The 16,292-nt window shown below is 55.8% G+C and overlaps 1 protein-coding gene across 27 annotated transcripts in view; it reads left to right on the forward strand.

The window, feature by feature from the left end:
• The window catches only part of CNTFR (ciliary neurotrophic factor receptor), a 38,656-nt gene that overhangs the window by 11,867 nt on the left and 10,497 nt on the right, over positions 1–16,292 (forward strand). For 16 of the 27 annotated variants that reach the window (XM_074017283.1, XM_074017280.1, XM_074017284.1 and 13 more), the window contains 2 exons: positions 9,355–9,439; positions 13,496–13,729. In XM_074017283.1, coding sequence (XP_073873384.1) covers positions 9,355–9,439; positions 13,496–13,729 — 319 coding nt within the window. Of the gene's footprint in view, positions 1–183; positions 470–1,145; positions 1,390–9,354; positions 9,440–13,495; positions 13,730–16,292 lie in introns of those variants that run through there. The other 11 variants (XM_015437064.3, XM_074017277.1, XM_045373386.2 and 8 more) reach the window with 2 other exon arrangements.

The raw sequence follows: 16,292 nt of genomic DNA on the forward strand, positions 1-16,292 counted from the left end.
AGTTGGCCTGCGGCAACTTCTCCTTGGCCGGGGAAGGGAGGCCCCGGCCGCCCCTGGGTGTGGAGTGGGGCCTGGACCGGAGCGGGGAGGGTCCCTTCTGCCTCCCCTCCCCCAGCATCAAGTGCCACATCTCCTCCTGACTCAATTAGATTCAAAGGATGACCTCACTGCATGCCGTCCCTCACTCTCCCTCCGCTAGCTCGCTTGCTCGTTCGCTTGCAGCGCGCTCCTTCCTACCCTCCTCCCGGCCCGCTTGCCTGGTCGCTCACTCGGGGCTCGGCCCTCGTCGCTCACCGCGTGGCCCGGCCCCTCGCCCACCCGCCCGCCGGGACCGCTGTGGGGGCTGCTCCTGCCTCCCGGGTCGTTGCGGCTGCCCGGGCCCCAGCCCCGCAGACCCGATGCCCGCAGGCGGGCAGGCGGACCCACGGAGCGCCGGAGGCACCGACGGGGCGCCTGCGTGGGGACCCAGGTCAGTGGCCGCAGGGCCGGAGGACTTGTCACCCCCACCGCAGCGACGCCCCCGCCCCGCGCCCACCCGCCAGCCCGCCCAGCCCGCCTCGGCGCTTCCCGCTCCTTTCTCGGCCCCCGCCCCCCGCGGCTGCTCCGCGCGCTCCCCCTGCCAAGCTGTCTCTCTTCTCTTCTCTTTCTCTCCCCCCAGCCCCCCTGCCTCTGCAGCCGGTGGGAGGGACTGGGACTTCCTGAGGTCCCAGGGATGGGGCCGGGGCCCATTGGCTGCAATCGGACCAGGCCTCTGAGAGGGGAGGGGGCTCTGGCTGTGTCCATCGGCCTGGGGGAGGGGACCACCGCCTGAGTGGAAGGGGGGCTATAGAGAGAGAGGCCCAGGGTGTGGGGGTGACATCTAGACAGAGGGGATGAGCTCTTGATATCTTTCTTTTCTCACATCCTGTGGGCCTCTTGCCTGGTTTGATTTGATCCCCAAAGCCTGGCTTCATTTGTCTGCACCTCCTAGCTAACTTTAGTCCCCACTGCCTGGTTTCATTTGGCTCCCACCACCTACCTTATTTGGGGCCCTGTCACCTGGTTTCCTTACACCCTGCTGCCTGGTTTCTTTTGTCCCCACTGCCCGCTTCCCTGAAGTCCCTATCACCTGGCTTTATGGCATTACCCCTGCCTGGTTTCTTTAGGTCCTGCCTGGCTTCCATGGAGTCAAGTCAGGCTCCTTTTAGGATGGAGGCATCAGGGCCCCAGCTACACCTGGAGTGGCAAGTGGCAAGGATATCCGCAGCATTGCCGATCTTTCCTGGGCTGGGGCCTGGCCAGCACAGCCTGGATTCCATTCTGCCTGGACAGCAACTCCGCGTCTACTCCTCCAGTGATGGGGGCGGGGCTGCAGGGTCCAAGGACACCTTAGGACTCTCCTCCTCAGTGGTTAGTTAGAGGAGCACCCGCTCGCTCTGCCTGCTGCCCCCCCCCCATGCTGGGCATCTGCCCTACCTCTCTGTGGGTTGCCAGTGATGCCAGGGCTTTGGTGGGGGCCGGGGGGCTGGAGTGGAGGTCCCATCTCCTTCCCCTCTCCTGCCCCTTCTGCAGCCAGGCCAGACATCTGGGTGCCCGCTAGACAGTTATGGGCATATAGAGGTTTTGAAGAGGCCTTGGGATCACACAGCAGATAGCTAGGCTGAGAGCTGCTGCTGATCCTCATCGTGGCAAAGAGAGGGTCATGAGGGGAGGCAGCAAGGGCCTGGGGAGTTGGCTGGTTTCTGGGCCTTTCTGGCTCTTGCCAATTCCAGTGCCAACATCTGTCTCCCCGAGGTACTTCCTTCACCTCTCCTATATGGAGAGGATCTCCCTTCATCCCCTAATGCTGTTGAAAGCAGGGTTTGGGGAAGAAGGAGCTGCCTGGGGAATAATCGTCTATTTAGGGACCAACAAAGTATTTCCTTTCCTTTTCTTTCCTGCCCTAGGCCACCCTAGGCTTTCTCTCCCTCCCCTCAGGCACAACTAGGCAGCCTGAGGTCCTGGCACAGTGTGGCTGTTCAGGGTGTGTATGTGGGTGTTTCCCATTGCTGGTGTCGGGGCGTGAGGGGCCAAGGGCGACTGGGGGCCCTGAGCTTCTGGAGGTGTACAATGGTGTCTGTGTGGAAGGTTGACTGTTTGGAGTGTGTGATGGTATCCATATGTGAGACCATGGCTGTGTGAGGGAGTCTGTGTGTGTGAGTGTGACTGTAATGTGTGTGTGCACGCACACCAGCATGTACGGGGCTGTGGGAGTGGGTATCCATGTGGGAGGCCCTGATGTGTGGCCACGATGGTAGGCTCTGAATGCCAGTGTCTGCAAAAGGCTGCCTGAGTGTGTCCGTGAAGCTCTGGTCCTGTGTGTCTGAGGAGGCAGGGGCTTTGAGAGCTCTGCCGGGTGTAATGAGAACCCAAGTGTGTGCTCTATCTTAGGATGAAGTGAGCACTGGGCGCTGTGTGGCCTGAGTGGCTGGTGTGTGTGTGAGCATGTGTGTGCGCGTACTCACGCCTGTGTTTACCCATCAGGAACAGATTGCTCTGGCTTCCTCACTGTGAGGAGGGGAGGAAAGGGGAGGAAGGATGGCTTGGTCTTGCCCAGCAGACCAGAAGGCTCCTCAGAAGTAGCGTGCATGGTGCACGTGCATGTTAGGGGGCAGAGAGAACAGAACACAGAAGACATTCGAAGCTTCTTTTCCCCCCACCCAACTCTGGCTCTGTCAGAATGACTAGCTTCAGGTTTTTTTTGTTACAAGCCAATGCATCACATGCACTGCTGCCCCCACCCCCCAGTGTGTGTGTGTGTGTGTGTATGTGTGTGTGTGTGTGTGTGTGTGTGTGTGTGTGTGTGAGTTTGCATGCCTGGACCTCTGTGTATGGATTCAAGGGTGTGTCTGTACTATAGCAGTGATGGGTCCAGGGGTGGGTGTGGTAGGAGATGCTGAGGCAAATAGGTCTTTGTCCCAGTCTCCAACTCTGGAAAGCCATTCTATCCATCCTTGTCTCCATGGGGGGCCCTGCCTTGCAGCCTCCTTCCTGTCCCTGGCATCCACTTCGGGCCTTTCCCTACCCCATCCCCCCTGCTAAGGGAAGTCTTAGTCAACCCTATTGCTCTGCCCATCCCCTGCCTTTCATGGAGTTCTTCCAGCTGTCTAACATGCTGCAGCATTCTGTCCCTCCAAGAAGAGCAGCACTCTGCTCCCCACAGACTTAACCTGACTGGAGTGTGTGCCTTTCCTGGGTGGAGGGGGCCTCCTGATTCTTGTGGAATCCAGAAGAGACTGGACTGGGGTTGGGGGCTGGGGGATTTGGCACCAGTGCCTCAGGTTCTGTGAAGCTCTCCAGAGCCTATGTATCCAAAGGGAGGATATGAACTTATCTGCCCCTTCCTCTTCTCCATTCAAGAGGAAGGGGGCTGGGCCAGATGACTTCTGAGGGTAAAAGCCCAGGCCTTCTGCATCTAAAGGGCTACTTAAGCACAGGCCTGCATGTATGTGCATATACGAGCCCATGCCCAGGTCACCAGGCAGCACGCAGGGCTCCAAGTGGGCCTTCACATGTGGGCACAGGCTGGTGACAGATTCCCATCTCCCCAGGATGCCTTCCCATCTGCCCAGCCAGGCCCATCATGGGAGGGCCCCAGGCTCCCCCAACAACACGCCCGCACACACGTGCGGCAGGGCACGCACATGCTGATCTCAGGGTCCCTATGGTGCAAAAGGCTGGGAGTGGGGGTTTTGAGCACTCAGAGTCCAGGCCACTGCCAAAATCCATCGGAATCTTGTCCCCCCCAGGCCTCCATCTCCGGCTGTGGAGGTCACAACAGCAGGTGCGGATACCCACCCCCCCAACTCACTCAATTGGGCCGCCTCCTTTTCCACAGCCTCAGCCAGCGTTGAGAGCTGGGAGACCGCTCCCCCTGCCTCCCTCCTGGCCCCCTCCTACTGGTGCTTGGCTTATCCTGCCCCCTTCTAAGGAGGAGGACGGGGCCTAAGCTTGGGTAGGGTCCTTTCCCCTGAGGACTGAGGCTTGCCCCTGGTGTGGGTGGGGACATGGTAGCCCAGGAGGAGGTAAATCTTGAATCCTGAACCCAGGCACAGCTTGGAGCCCTATGCCACTTGGGGTGGGGTCTCTGAGAGAGCTGAGAGGAGAGGCAGGTCTGGATTCAGAGAGGAGGGAAAAGAGAAGGGGCTAGAGACCAGAGATTCAGAGACAGGAGGGAGAAACACCATAGGGAGTGGGAGCCTGCCCGCCCATGGCCAGCTAGCCCCAGCCCACAAGCTGGCCCCTGACCTAGGCCCGCCCCTCCCTGGCTGGGGGCTTGCTGGGCCAGCTGCCAGGGGCCAGGCCTCCCTCCTCGGCCTGGTCCCCCCACCCCCCAAGCCTCTGGGCCGCTCAGGCCTCTGCCCCCGCCCCCACCGCCCACGCTGTCCAGGCTGCCTAGGCCTGGTGGGATCTGGGGGCCTCCCAGCCTCAGCCCCTCCTCCCCATCCTGGAGCTTCCCGCCTGCCCTGACTGTCTCTTCCAGGCTCTCCCTCAGCCAGTACTGTTCCTCCCTGCCCACCATGTCCTTGTCCCTGTCTTTGCCCCCGCTCTGTCTCTCATTTCCTTCTCCAAGTCTATGTATCTCTCTTTCTCCGCTCCAACGTAATTCCTCTGCAGGTCTGAGGCTTCTAGAGTCCCCAGGCGTTTGAATCAGTGAGTCCATGCTGTGTCCTGTGTTCTTGCCTCATTCCTGAGATAGGTCCTCTAGGCTGCTGTGGGGAGAGGTGAAGGAGATGAGGCCCCAGGATAAAAGGTGCCTTTTCCCCTCACTGTGGGATTCTGGAGTCTGGGCTATGGGAGTCAGGGGACTGGAAGCTGTGGGGAGTCCCCTCCGCTCTTTGCTGGGCCAGATGCCCTTATCAGATGGATGTTCTGAACCCACCCTGATCCCTGGCAATGGAGGGAGTCCATCTGGTGACCTTCTCTGGATTTCAATTCCCTGCCTCAGAGATGGAACAATAACCTTGCTTTGAGGTCACTTGTTTTGAGGCCTCCCTGATCGTTCATTGTCCAGGCAAGACTGAGCCTACCTGACCCTCAGCATGCCCACAGCAACCCAAACCCTGAAGTTCATAACACACTATTACAGATCAACACGCACACACAATTATAGCTGAAACGCAGTTAGTGGTGCTCATTATCCCCCACCCTGACCTGATGGTGGCAGGACTTCCCCAGGGTTGGCCTTCTACAATCTAAACTGCTGTCTGTGATTCTGCAGGGATAAATAGAGGCTTTCCAAAACTCACCTCCTTTCCCCAGGTTCTACCCTGAGCTAGGCATGGGGTGAGGGGAGGGGCACAGGGCAACTGGAACATTGCTGGGACTGGCAAGACGGTTCTTGGGTCTTGGGTCCTAAGCCAGATTCTTAAACTGGGTAATAGAGGTTCCTGACCTGGAGCCTGTCATAGTGTCTGTCAGTGTTACTGATGGCGGCTGTCAGACTCCAGGGGTGCCAGTATTACTGTGGACTAGTATCATTCTGTGAGACTGTTACTGAGTCCATCAACATCGCTGTGTCACTGTGTTGATGTCACCGTCAGTGTTACTCTATGTGACGGAGTCTCATTGCATCTTTGATTCTGAGGCTACTGTCACTGTGACTGTGTCATTGTCAACTGGTATCATTGCCCTGTGTGTTGGTGTCAATGTATGTGACTGTCACTCACTGCATTATTGTCATTGTGGTGACTGTCAACATCCCTGTGTGTCATTGTCAATGGTACAACTGTGTCATTTTCAATGGGCGTTGTTATCATTGTGTAATGGTGTCTTTATGCCACAGCAGGACAATGGCAGTAAGTTGGGACCCCAGAATTTGACTCTTAATGTGTTACCTGTGTGGGAGTAATGATGACACTGGGGTTCTTTGCTGGGATAGGTGCAGGGACCCTTGTGCTGACAAGGGATTCAGGGGCTTCTGGGCGCTGGGCTCCTTTCTTGCTTACGGGGTACCCCCTCTGTTCCCTCCTCATTCTGGGGCTGACCTCTTCAAGGGGCTGATAGGAAGCCTGGGCCAGTTTGCATAGCCCTTATCTGGGGCTCTATGGGATTCATCCTGCAGATCTATCCCAGAGCCATAGGGTGTGGACTTGGAAAATTCTCAGGAAAGATGCTCTTTACCCTGGGATGAGTGGCCTGGAATGAGCCAAGGCAGGATGGAGGTGTGTCCTGGATGCCTCTGGCCTCAACCTCCGACCTGGGCAGTGGGCCCAGTTGGGAGTCTGAGGAAAGGGGGAAGTGACACTGGCCTGGGGCTTTCTGGATCTGCAGGGCAGGGGCATGGATGGGGTTTCACCCTTGTCCCCTAGGGGCTGGGGTCCTGGATCCCGAGAAAGAATCCTTCCAGCCTCCAGGAGGGCCCTGCTCTTGCCTCACATAACATTGACCACCATCCCATCCTCCTTTGTGCTAGAGGAGCTGGGCAGGCCACGGAGATGCTCTAGGGTGGGCAGAGACCCCTCCCAGGGGTCTCCTCCCTTCTCTCTGGATCTGTCGCTCTGCCCTTGAGTCTCTGCCCATCTCCTATGTGCCCCATCTTTCCCCCTGCGTCTCTCCTATCTCAGCCTCTCCTTGTCCCTCTGGGTCTCCACTCAGAGCTCCTTCTCTCTCCCTGCCTCTTGTTTCCCCTCCCTGAGTCTCTCCCTTTTCTGGGTGCCCCCAACCCTGCAGTGTCTGTCTTGGCACCCCACCCCCACTCTGCAGCACTCACTCTCAGCAGCGCCCGTCTCCCGTGGCTGCAGCCCTGTTGGCCCAGGGCCCGGCCCTTACAGTAACTCATCGGGCTGATGGAGGCGACTTTGATGAAGAAGCCACCCCTCCCCCTGCGGGGGCCTGAGTGTGTGTGTGTGAGTGTGTGTGCGTGTGCACGCATGCACGTGGGAGTGTGTGCTTGTGTGGACCAGGAGGGAGCTGGGAGTAGAGGCCATCCGTTCCTCCTCTCACTGAACACTCCCATCCTTGGATCTAACCTCAGCCGCTCTGCCTGCTCTTCTGCCTGCCCATGCCCTGGTTCCTGCTCCCATGTGGTGGGCAGTGGGCCTGGGACCAAGGCGGAGGATCTTCCTGGCTGTGAGGAGAAAGACATGGACAGATGGCAGAGGCAGTGGGGGAAGGTCTGAGGGCGACTGGCCAGGGCTGAGGTCAGGGAACCAGGTAGGCCTCTGGCTGCTGGTCTCTTTTTCTCTCTCTCACACCACCTCTGAATTCAGGCAGTCCTGGGTTCTTTTCCTGGCTCCACCGCTTGCTGACTGTAACTTTGGCCATTGTCTTAACCTCCTAGGCCTGAGGAGTAGCTGAAGAGTGCGGAGGGGCTGAGGGTCAGAAGGAGCCAGGCCAGATGGTAGCTAAGGCTCCAGGAGTCACTGATGTGCAGAGAGTAGCTGGGGCCACTTGGGACACAGAAAGATTTGCTGTGCCAGGGAGGGGCAGTCAGGGCACCTGTGGCTGTGACAGGGAGGAAAGGAAAAGCAGGCTCAGAGGAGGGGACTTCCCTGGAGAAGGTCAAGGGTAGCAAAAGGCAGGCAGGAGCCCTCTCCCACAGGAAGCCCCAGGAAGTCTGTTGCTCTCCAAACTCTCCACAGCTGCTTCAGGCTGATACCCACATTTGTCTCTGCTATGCTATGTCTACACCGTCTGGAGCTGAGTCTCTGGCACTTTCTTGGGGTGTATCTGGCACTGCGTCTCTGTCAGTTTCTCTGGCTGTGTGTCTGGCTGTTTCTCTGGCCATCTTTCTAACGGTGTCCCTGGCAGTGTGTCTGACTGTGTGTCTGACAGTGTCTCTGGCAGTGTTTGGAGTGGTGTGGATACTTCCTGACTGAGCATCTGGCTGTGGCTCTGGCTCTTTTCTTGAGCTGTTTTTCTGGGTGTATGCCTGTTTGTGTCTATCAGTTTCTCTGGTATTTCTCTGCTTGTGTGTCAGACGGTTTCTCTGGCACTGTTTCTGACAGTGTCTTAGCTCTCTGGCTTTGTCGCCGACAGCTTCACTGCCTATGCTCCTTGCCTGTCCTTCGGCACTGTGTTTGCCTGGGTCTAGCTGAGTCCTTTCCAGTGTTTCTGGCGGGTCCTTTGATTGAGTCATTGTTCTCTGACCACCTCTTTGGCTGGCTATCTGGTTTCATCTACCTGTCTCTTTGGCTTTGTCTGATGGTCCTTCTAACAGTCTCTGGTGTATCTTCCACTATGTGTGGAGCTGTTTCTTTGGGGTCCTGTCTGGTGGTTTGGGGCAGTGTCCCTGGCCAGCATCTTTGCTGTGTGGCTGGCTGGAATCAGAGGGTGGCCCTGGTTGAGTGTCTGGTAGCATCCCTCAGTGTTTCTCTGGATCTTTGCTTCTGTGTGGTTGATAGTTCTCTCTCCTCGACTGAAGGTGGGGCGGGGGGCGGTTGTTACATTTGTGGCCCATTCTGCAGGAAATAATTATTTCCCTGCCATCAAGTGTAGATGTGTGCTGGGGGAGGGGAAGAGAATAGTTGGACTCATCTCAGGAAGCAGGACATCAGGTTGGGGGGCACTAGATCCATCTGGCTTCTGGGGCCATGTCCTGAGTGCATCCTGTGTACTTGCATGGGTGCATGTGGACACTGATGCACACCTACTGGGCTGGGGTTCCCAGGCTCCTAGGGGCACATGGCTGGGGTCAAGGGTGGGCCAGGGTCCCTGACAAGGACTTACATATTAAAATCTTTCATTTTCTCTTGAGCATTGGTGTACAATTACGGAAAAGTCACATCTGACCTGGGTCATGTCCCGCTACCCTGACTCGACTGCTCTGAGCTTCCCAGGGCCCAGTGGCAAGGCTCGCCGCAGGGGTGTTGGGGACAGATGACGGATCTGAGCGGCTCTGGAGCATCCAGGTTTCAGGCTATCTCCCCAGGAACACAACAGGGGGCTTCCATTCAAAGCAATCTGGAGAAGTATAGACCTCCAATTAAATTAAAACATTACCCTTTCAGTTTATGATGTTTATAGCAAATTAGCTAACCTCACCAGTAAAGTTATTTATTTATTTTTTTTAGAAAAATGGCCCTGGCATTACCAATATCCTATAACTCATTTGCGGTTGACAACGCTGTGTAGCCAGCAGTCTTATCGAACAGCAAACCACCATAGGTTGCCTTCTACCATCTTAGCAAACCTTTGCCTACAGATGCCAATAATGTTGCTTTCTATTGCCTGAAAGAAGATCTTGAGCCCTATTAAGAAGGGCATTTTGGGGTCAAGATGCCCTTGCCCTAGGGCTGGGATTTCCCAGTCTTGCCTAAGAACAGGAGGGGCTCCCCAGGACAGTCCTGCCTGGGCTGATGCTGTCTCCTCCCCCACCCTGGTTTCTCCCAACAGATGACTGCTCCTGTCCCGTGGGCCTGCTGTGCTGTGCTTGCTGCTGCCGCTGCAGTTGTCTACACCCAGAGACACAGTCCACAGGGTGAGTGCTCACGGGAGCCGCCTGCTGACCCCCGTCTCAGAGCTGGACATGAACCCTCACTGGCATAGCTGCATCCTGACAGCACTCAAGAGTCACACACTGGCATTGTCACACATGACCACCCAGAGGGACATGGAGTCATGTGACACTGATATGCACAGTCCTCCACAGTCACACCTGGGTGGTCGAATGCTGACAGTGTCTCTGGCTTGAGGTGATCTGTCTTCTTACTAGGGTGGCATAGGGTACAGGCAGGTGGGATGGGAATTGGTAGGGGAGGCTGGGGCAGGACCTGTGTATTGTATCTGGGTGAAAGGGGATCTCTCAGAGATTTGTGGGGGTGCAGTTGGAGGCACTGATTGGAGACAGTGGGCAAGACTGCAGGTTACCTTCTACCCTCAGCTTCATCCCAGAGGGAGGATAGGGACAGAGAAGGTGGACTGACTGAGAACAAGATGAGGGGACAGGGTAACATGCAGGAGAGAGCTAGTGCACTAAGGAAGGGACAGGTTAGTCAGCTGGGATGGCCACACGGGGGAGAGCTCAGGGCTCAGCCATTGGCAACCTCCCTGCCCTCCCTCTACCTATTTCTCCAGTGAGGGGCAAGGCCTGCCCACAGCCCACAGGACAAGGAACCGTGTCCCTGCGGGGAGAAACAGGGGCCCTCTTAACGTGACCTCCTGCCCTTCTACTGCACTTGAGGCAGCACCTTAAACAGCAACATCAGCTGAGGGTCTGAACTCAAAACTCACCTCGAACAAGGCTCCCTAAGCTCCCTGCCTGCATGATTCCCACCTCATACTCTGTGTCAGTCGGGTTGGGTAAAAGCAGAGAGGGTGAAGGCCTCTCCAGGAACTAGGCATGGAGCAGACCCTGGTGGCTGGGCTCTGCCACCCTCAAGGCTGTGAGTAGTGAGTCGAGGCTTCTATGGCCTCTTCTTTATGAGATCAACAGTGAGACCCAGAGAGATCCTGGCCACCCCCAGGGGCATTGACTGGGCATCTCTAGGGCCTGCCAGTGGTCTCTACCTTGTGCCCCCATGGTCCTGGACATAAGGCCACCTGTCTGAGAGTGTGAGATTGTGTTCTTGTGAGGGTGAGAGCGTGTCCCTGTTTGAGTGCATTTCTCTGTGTGGCTGTATTCTTGTGGGCTGTTCCTCACGTGTGACACTGTCTGTCTGTGTCACATTGCCTGTCTGCATGCCCTTTGTGGGCTGTATCCTTGCGTTTGAGACTGTACTCCACATGTAATTGTATCTCTCTATCTCTCTTCGTGTGTTTGTATTAAACTGTCTCCCTGTGTCCCCGGGGGGAACTGCTGTGCCTCCAGGTGATGGTGCCCTTCTTGTATGTGTACGTGTGATCTCGTATCAGGTGTCACCATCCCTGAAGTGAGACAGTGTCCCTGTGTGACTGTGAACTTGTGACTGTGGCCTTGTGGATGACTGTCCTGCATGTCCTTCTTCTTTAGGGGTGACTGCCCTTGTTCCTGTGTATGTGGCAAAGTGAGGTTGCTTTAGGATGCCTGGGGGGACTGTTTCTGGCATGTGGTCCCCCTGTGAGGCTGTGTGTGCAGGTGTGAGGGAGCCGTCAGCTCTGTCCCTCTGTGTTCTCCATGTCCATGACCTCATCCTGTCTCTGTCTCTCATCCTGGCTTCTAACAACCTTTTCACAGCTGATTCCTTTGGAGCATTTGTCACCGCGTCAGGGCCAAGAACCCCATCCTCCCCCTGCTGCTTGATTTAATTTCTGAAATGGACAGCACATCAGTAGGGGCACCCACGGGGCGGGAGCAGAGCTGTCCAGAGACAAAAGATTAAATCACTGCCATCTTTGGAGCAGTTGCATGGCTGTGTGTATTGCCATTGTTGTGTTATTGTAGTGGTTGTGACACTGTGTGCTTGTTATGTCCTATTGCCCCTCCACCTCTCCATTGTGGCCTATCGTTGTCTTCTGCCATTGTGTTGTCATTTTTTCATCCTGCCCTGCCCTTACATCATCGGTTTGTCATTACTGTCAGGTTGTGTTTCTACTTTTTTTGTGGAGCAGACGAGGTATGGTGGGGAGGTGTTATCCCATAGCCATTGTATAATGTGATGTTGGGTCGCTGTGTCCTTGTGTGGTGACTGTACCTGCTCCCCAGGATTAAGGGCCACACTGGGTCCATGTTAGCATTGAACTGCCTGGTCAGTGTTGATGTGTTGCTGCTGGGACCATGATGGCCACACCTCCTTCCCAAAGGTCAGTTTTCAGCCTCCTCCTCAGGCAGCTGGATGCAAAGTCTCTGCTAGGGGGTGCAGAGAGAGGGGCTTGGCATGTTTCCTGGAAGCTCTAGGTTTTTGGAAGGGAGGCTGGAGGGGGGCTCAGTGACTGGAGCTGGTGGACTGTTGGGGGGGCTTGGTGGCCGGAGTCTTGGACACTGGGCCTCTGGTCAGGGGGAGGCCCCTGTTTAGTGTCTGGTCCAGCCTCACAGCTGTGGCCTCCAAGGCCCCTAGCCACCGCCCTTCCGCCCGTTCATCCTCTGTTCGGCTGGTCCCAGGCTCCACAGACGAGTGGTCAGGGCTGGCTGGGTTTTCTGCTTCCTTCTCCTCTGACAGGGACAGAGAGGCTCAGAGAGGGGCAGGATAGAGACAGGCAGCGAGGGAGAGAGACCCAGAGTCACAGAGAGACCCTGGCACAGCGAGGACAACAGAGGCAGCAAACCAGGACAGATGTTCCAGCGCAGAGAAAAGCAGTGCTGAGGAGGGGGCTGCAATGGGGGGAGGGGGTGGCCAGTGGGTCCAAGGGGGATCCCTACATCCCTGCAGTCTTGGTGGTGTTAACAAGTCTAATTAAGAGGCCACTGGCCCAACTTAATTGGCTCGTTAACAGGAATTGCCTCTGAAAATTCCCCAGCTCAGCAGGGTGACTCTCTGGAGGGGAGATGTAAGCGAGTGTTAACAAGGGATCCCGCAGCCCCCACCAAACTGCTACCCCCTCCCCCTTCCCTTCTCCTCTCCCACCTTCACTCCACAGATCTGGCCAAGACCTGGAAAATGTCTGTCCCTCAGGCTCAGGGTAGAATGAGAAGGGGGTGTCTTGAGATTCCCATCTCCCTGTCTCTATGTGCCTGCATCTTAAATCTGCCTCTCTGCCCTGCTCGCTTCCCTCACTTCGCACTGCCTGTCGACAGGTGCTCGCCTCCACCCTTCCATTTCCAGTCTCCTGGGCTCCGTTCATCACGCCTGGGTTGCTGAAGCCAGGGCTGGGGTTTGATTTTGGCTCTGACAGGCTGCTCCTGGGGGCAGGAGATGAATGGTCAGAGTGCTCGCTTCATCCCAGCAGCACCGCACCCCTCAAGACCCCAACCTGCCCTAAGTAGTTCCTGCCTTGTGAACTTGACATCTGCTAGGAGTTCCCTAGGGTTCCCTGCTGCCCATTCTCCCTTCTCCTGCTGCCACCTGAGCCCTGGATGGCTGAGGGGCAGGTTGTTGTGGGATGGCAGGCTGGGCAGACGGAGGAAAAGGAGAGAGACAGGAAGAGAGATGGGGGAGGTGGGGATAGAGACAGGACAGAAAGAGACAAAGATGGGGTGGGGAAGAGAAATAGATAGGGAGACAGAAAATGGAGTCCAGGAGTGGGGCCCCTCAGTGCCAGCTTGCCTGGGTAATGGACGTCAGTGACTGGGCTGAGCCTGTGGGTGGCAAGAGATCAGGGTCATGGGGGTCAGGAAACTTTAAAAAACCCAGGCACTGGAGAGGAACTGGGTTTTCTCTGAGAACTGACCCCTCTCAGCATTATGCAAACTCTGTCACATGCAAACACACACACACAGAAGATTGCCCAGTCATACACCTAGCCCCTGTACATGCACACGCATACATTTGGAGACACTCATATACCCACACACTTGCACACTTGAACACTCTCCATCTCCCCAAGACACTCACACAGTCAGACACTGAGCCTCTCGTCCTCAGTCATACATCCTCACAGGCTCTTGTCTGAGCACATTCACCTGGGAGTGCTGGGCAGGCCTTGACCTGTGACTTTTGGCCTCTGTCCCCGCCCCCCACAGAGGCACCCCATGTGCAGTACGAGCGCCTGGGCTCCGACGTGACACTGCCATGTGGGACAGCAAACTGGGATGCAGCAGTGACGTGGCGGGTAAATGGGACAGACCTGGCCCCTGACCTGCTCAACGGCTCTCAGCTGGTGCTCCGTGGCCTGGAACTGGGCCACAGTGGCCTGTACGCCTGCTTCCACCGTGACTCCTGGCACCTGCGCCACCAAGTCCTGCTGCATGTGGGCTGTAAGTGTTGCCCCCACCCCTCATTCAGCCTCCCTCCTTCCTTGAGACCCAGACTCCTAGCCCAGATCAAGTCCCCTTCCTGTTAGGGGGAGACGGAGAGGGGAGAGCTGCAGCTTGACCCTTGCCCTCTGATTCTGTCCTGGCCCACTCTTCTGGCCTCTTAGTCCAGTCTTGCCCACTGAGTCCAGACCCCTAGACAGTTTGCCCATGATCCCACCCCCGTGGAGGTCTTAGGTATCCTAAAACCCTCTTCCCTCTGACAATGTGGGCAGAGAGCAGGTAAGGCATGGCTTACCTGGGACATGAGTGGGGAGAGACCCTCAGGTCACGGATCTGAGCTAGAGGAGCCTCACTGTGTCTGCTCCCACAAGGGCTGGTCAGAGGGCCTCAGGGAGGGAATTGGGATATGTAGTTATACAGATATAGGCAAGGCGCTCCAGGAGGCCCCAGGGAAGGAGGAAGGCATCCTGGAGTGGGAAACGAATGGAGACTTGGGAAGCGAATAGTGATTTAGAAGACGCATTGAAACATCATTTCTGGCAGAGAGCTGGGTGTGACTGTAGGCCTTAGCAGCTGGGAGGGCACATAAAGGCCACTTGGGCTGGTGTCTATGTGAAGAGAGAGCTGAAGGAAGGGACAGGGGGGCAGATCATGATCCTGGAAGCTGGGCAGTGACAATTTCTGGGTCATGTTCCTAAAAGATCACTCTGAGTGGAGGGAGGCAGGTTGGATGGAGAAAAACCAAGGTATGAAGGAGGCTGTTACTGGATGCAGGAGAGAGGATGAGGACCTGGAACCAGGGCATGGAGCTGGGGAAGCTGAGAAGGGGCAGTTGGACCTCCAGGAATTGGTGATGGATTGGAGGTGGGAAGGACAGGAGAGTAGAGGGTGAGAGGAGTCAAGACAGCTGGAGGGATTCATGACTGCAACAGGAAGAAAACAGAAGGAAGAGATAATGTGTGCTGTTTGAACAGTGTCTTAGTTTGGGTTTCCCTAGAATCAGATCCCAAGATGAGAATTCTTATGCAAGTAGTTTATTTGGCAGGTGAGGGAAATACCATAAAGGAATGGGAAGGTAACACATAAAAAGGAAGTTAAGTTAGTCAATAAAGAGTAAGTTATCCAGACATTGCCTCTTGGCGACTGACATTAACCACTGAAGGTGCAGATGCAGAACATGCACCTGAGTTGCCCTGCTTGAGGGTAAGGGAGCTGGGATGTGTATGTACTAGCTCCTGCCCATCAGTGGTTGAGAGATTCACCTGGGGTGGGAGGGAGGCGCTTTGATTCTCCAGCACTTTTGACTTGATGTCCCAGCAGGCAAAGCAAAAGAAGGCTCTTAGGCGAATAACTGCAGAATTTGAGAGTGAGAAGTATTAATAGTATGGGCAAGGGATCTGTGGCTCCCTAGACATCTGCTGCAGACCTGTTCAGTGGTATCCTTGGAGGACAACCGGCAGTTGAGATGGCTGGAAACCAGTGGGTCTGAGCGTCTGGGATTTGGGGAGAGGCCTCTGCTGGAGATGGATATTTGTGGGGGGTTGTCAGCATTAAGGCCATGGGAGGGGGTGAGATGGCCAAGGGAGAGATCGTGGAGTGAAGAGAGAAGAGGACCCAGAACTGAGCCCTAAAGACCATCAGCATGTAAAGAGGTCGATGGAGGGAAATGAGCCACAAAAAGAAATAAGAAGGAGCCAGCAAGAAGGTAGAGGGAAGACCAGGTGAGTGTGATTTGGAAGAGGGATCTGGAGAAGTCAGAATGACAAAGCCATCACCATTGCTGAGGGTGAGGTGGGCAGGCATCCAGATCCCAGCTATAGGTACCCACCAACAGAGTGAATACTCTGAACATAGTTCCATTTCTTCATTTCTTTTCTCATGAGCCAATGATTCAAGCTCCTCTGGCCTCATTTTATTTGGGTATGGTTCACCCCACTGCCCAAAAATCATCTCCTAATTCCCTAGAAGCTACCTAAGAGATGTTTAAGGGATCTGGGAGCAGATACTTGCCTTGTTGTCAGAAGACTAGCATAGACCACCATGCAAAATGTTAGGCTGAAGGGTTGTTCAGGGTCTTCCACAAAAACACTGACCCACCTGTGGGGCTTAAAGAGGTGTGAAAATGTATTTTGGTGGGAATGTACCTTTCCCCATGGGAAGGCCTTTTTTTGGTTATTCTTTAATGTGTCTAAACTGAAGAGATGGCAGTCAAAACCCAACATTTTAGTTGCAAGCCACGGGTGGAGTGACCCCTGTTGGCCAGCTTGAGAAATGCGGGACCAGCCTAATAATTCTCCTTGGCCCACTATGGGGTCCATCAGAAGTGGAGCACTCAGTCTAGCCCCAGGCCCTTACAGAGGGAAAAGGGCCATTTACTGAGTGCTGTGGAAAAAGGATGAACCCAGCTTGGCACTGGTCACCCACATCCCTGTCTTCTCAGTTTGGGTCCCAGAAGTCCTCAGGATGGACAAGGCTAGCTGTGATGGCTGGGCCTTGGTGGCCCTGGACCCCTGTTGCTGATGATATGATCTTCTTTGAGAGGTCGTTGGAGGAGAATTAGGTC

The sequence above is a fragment of the Macaca fascicularis genome, chromosome 15, assembly GCF_037993035.2.
Source record: "Macaca fascicularis isolate 582-1 chromosome 15, T2T-MFA8v1.1".
Taxonomy (NCBI): domain Eukaryota; kingdom Metazoa; phylum Chordata; class Mammalia; order Primates; family Cercopithecidae; genus Macaca; species Macaca fascicularis.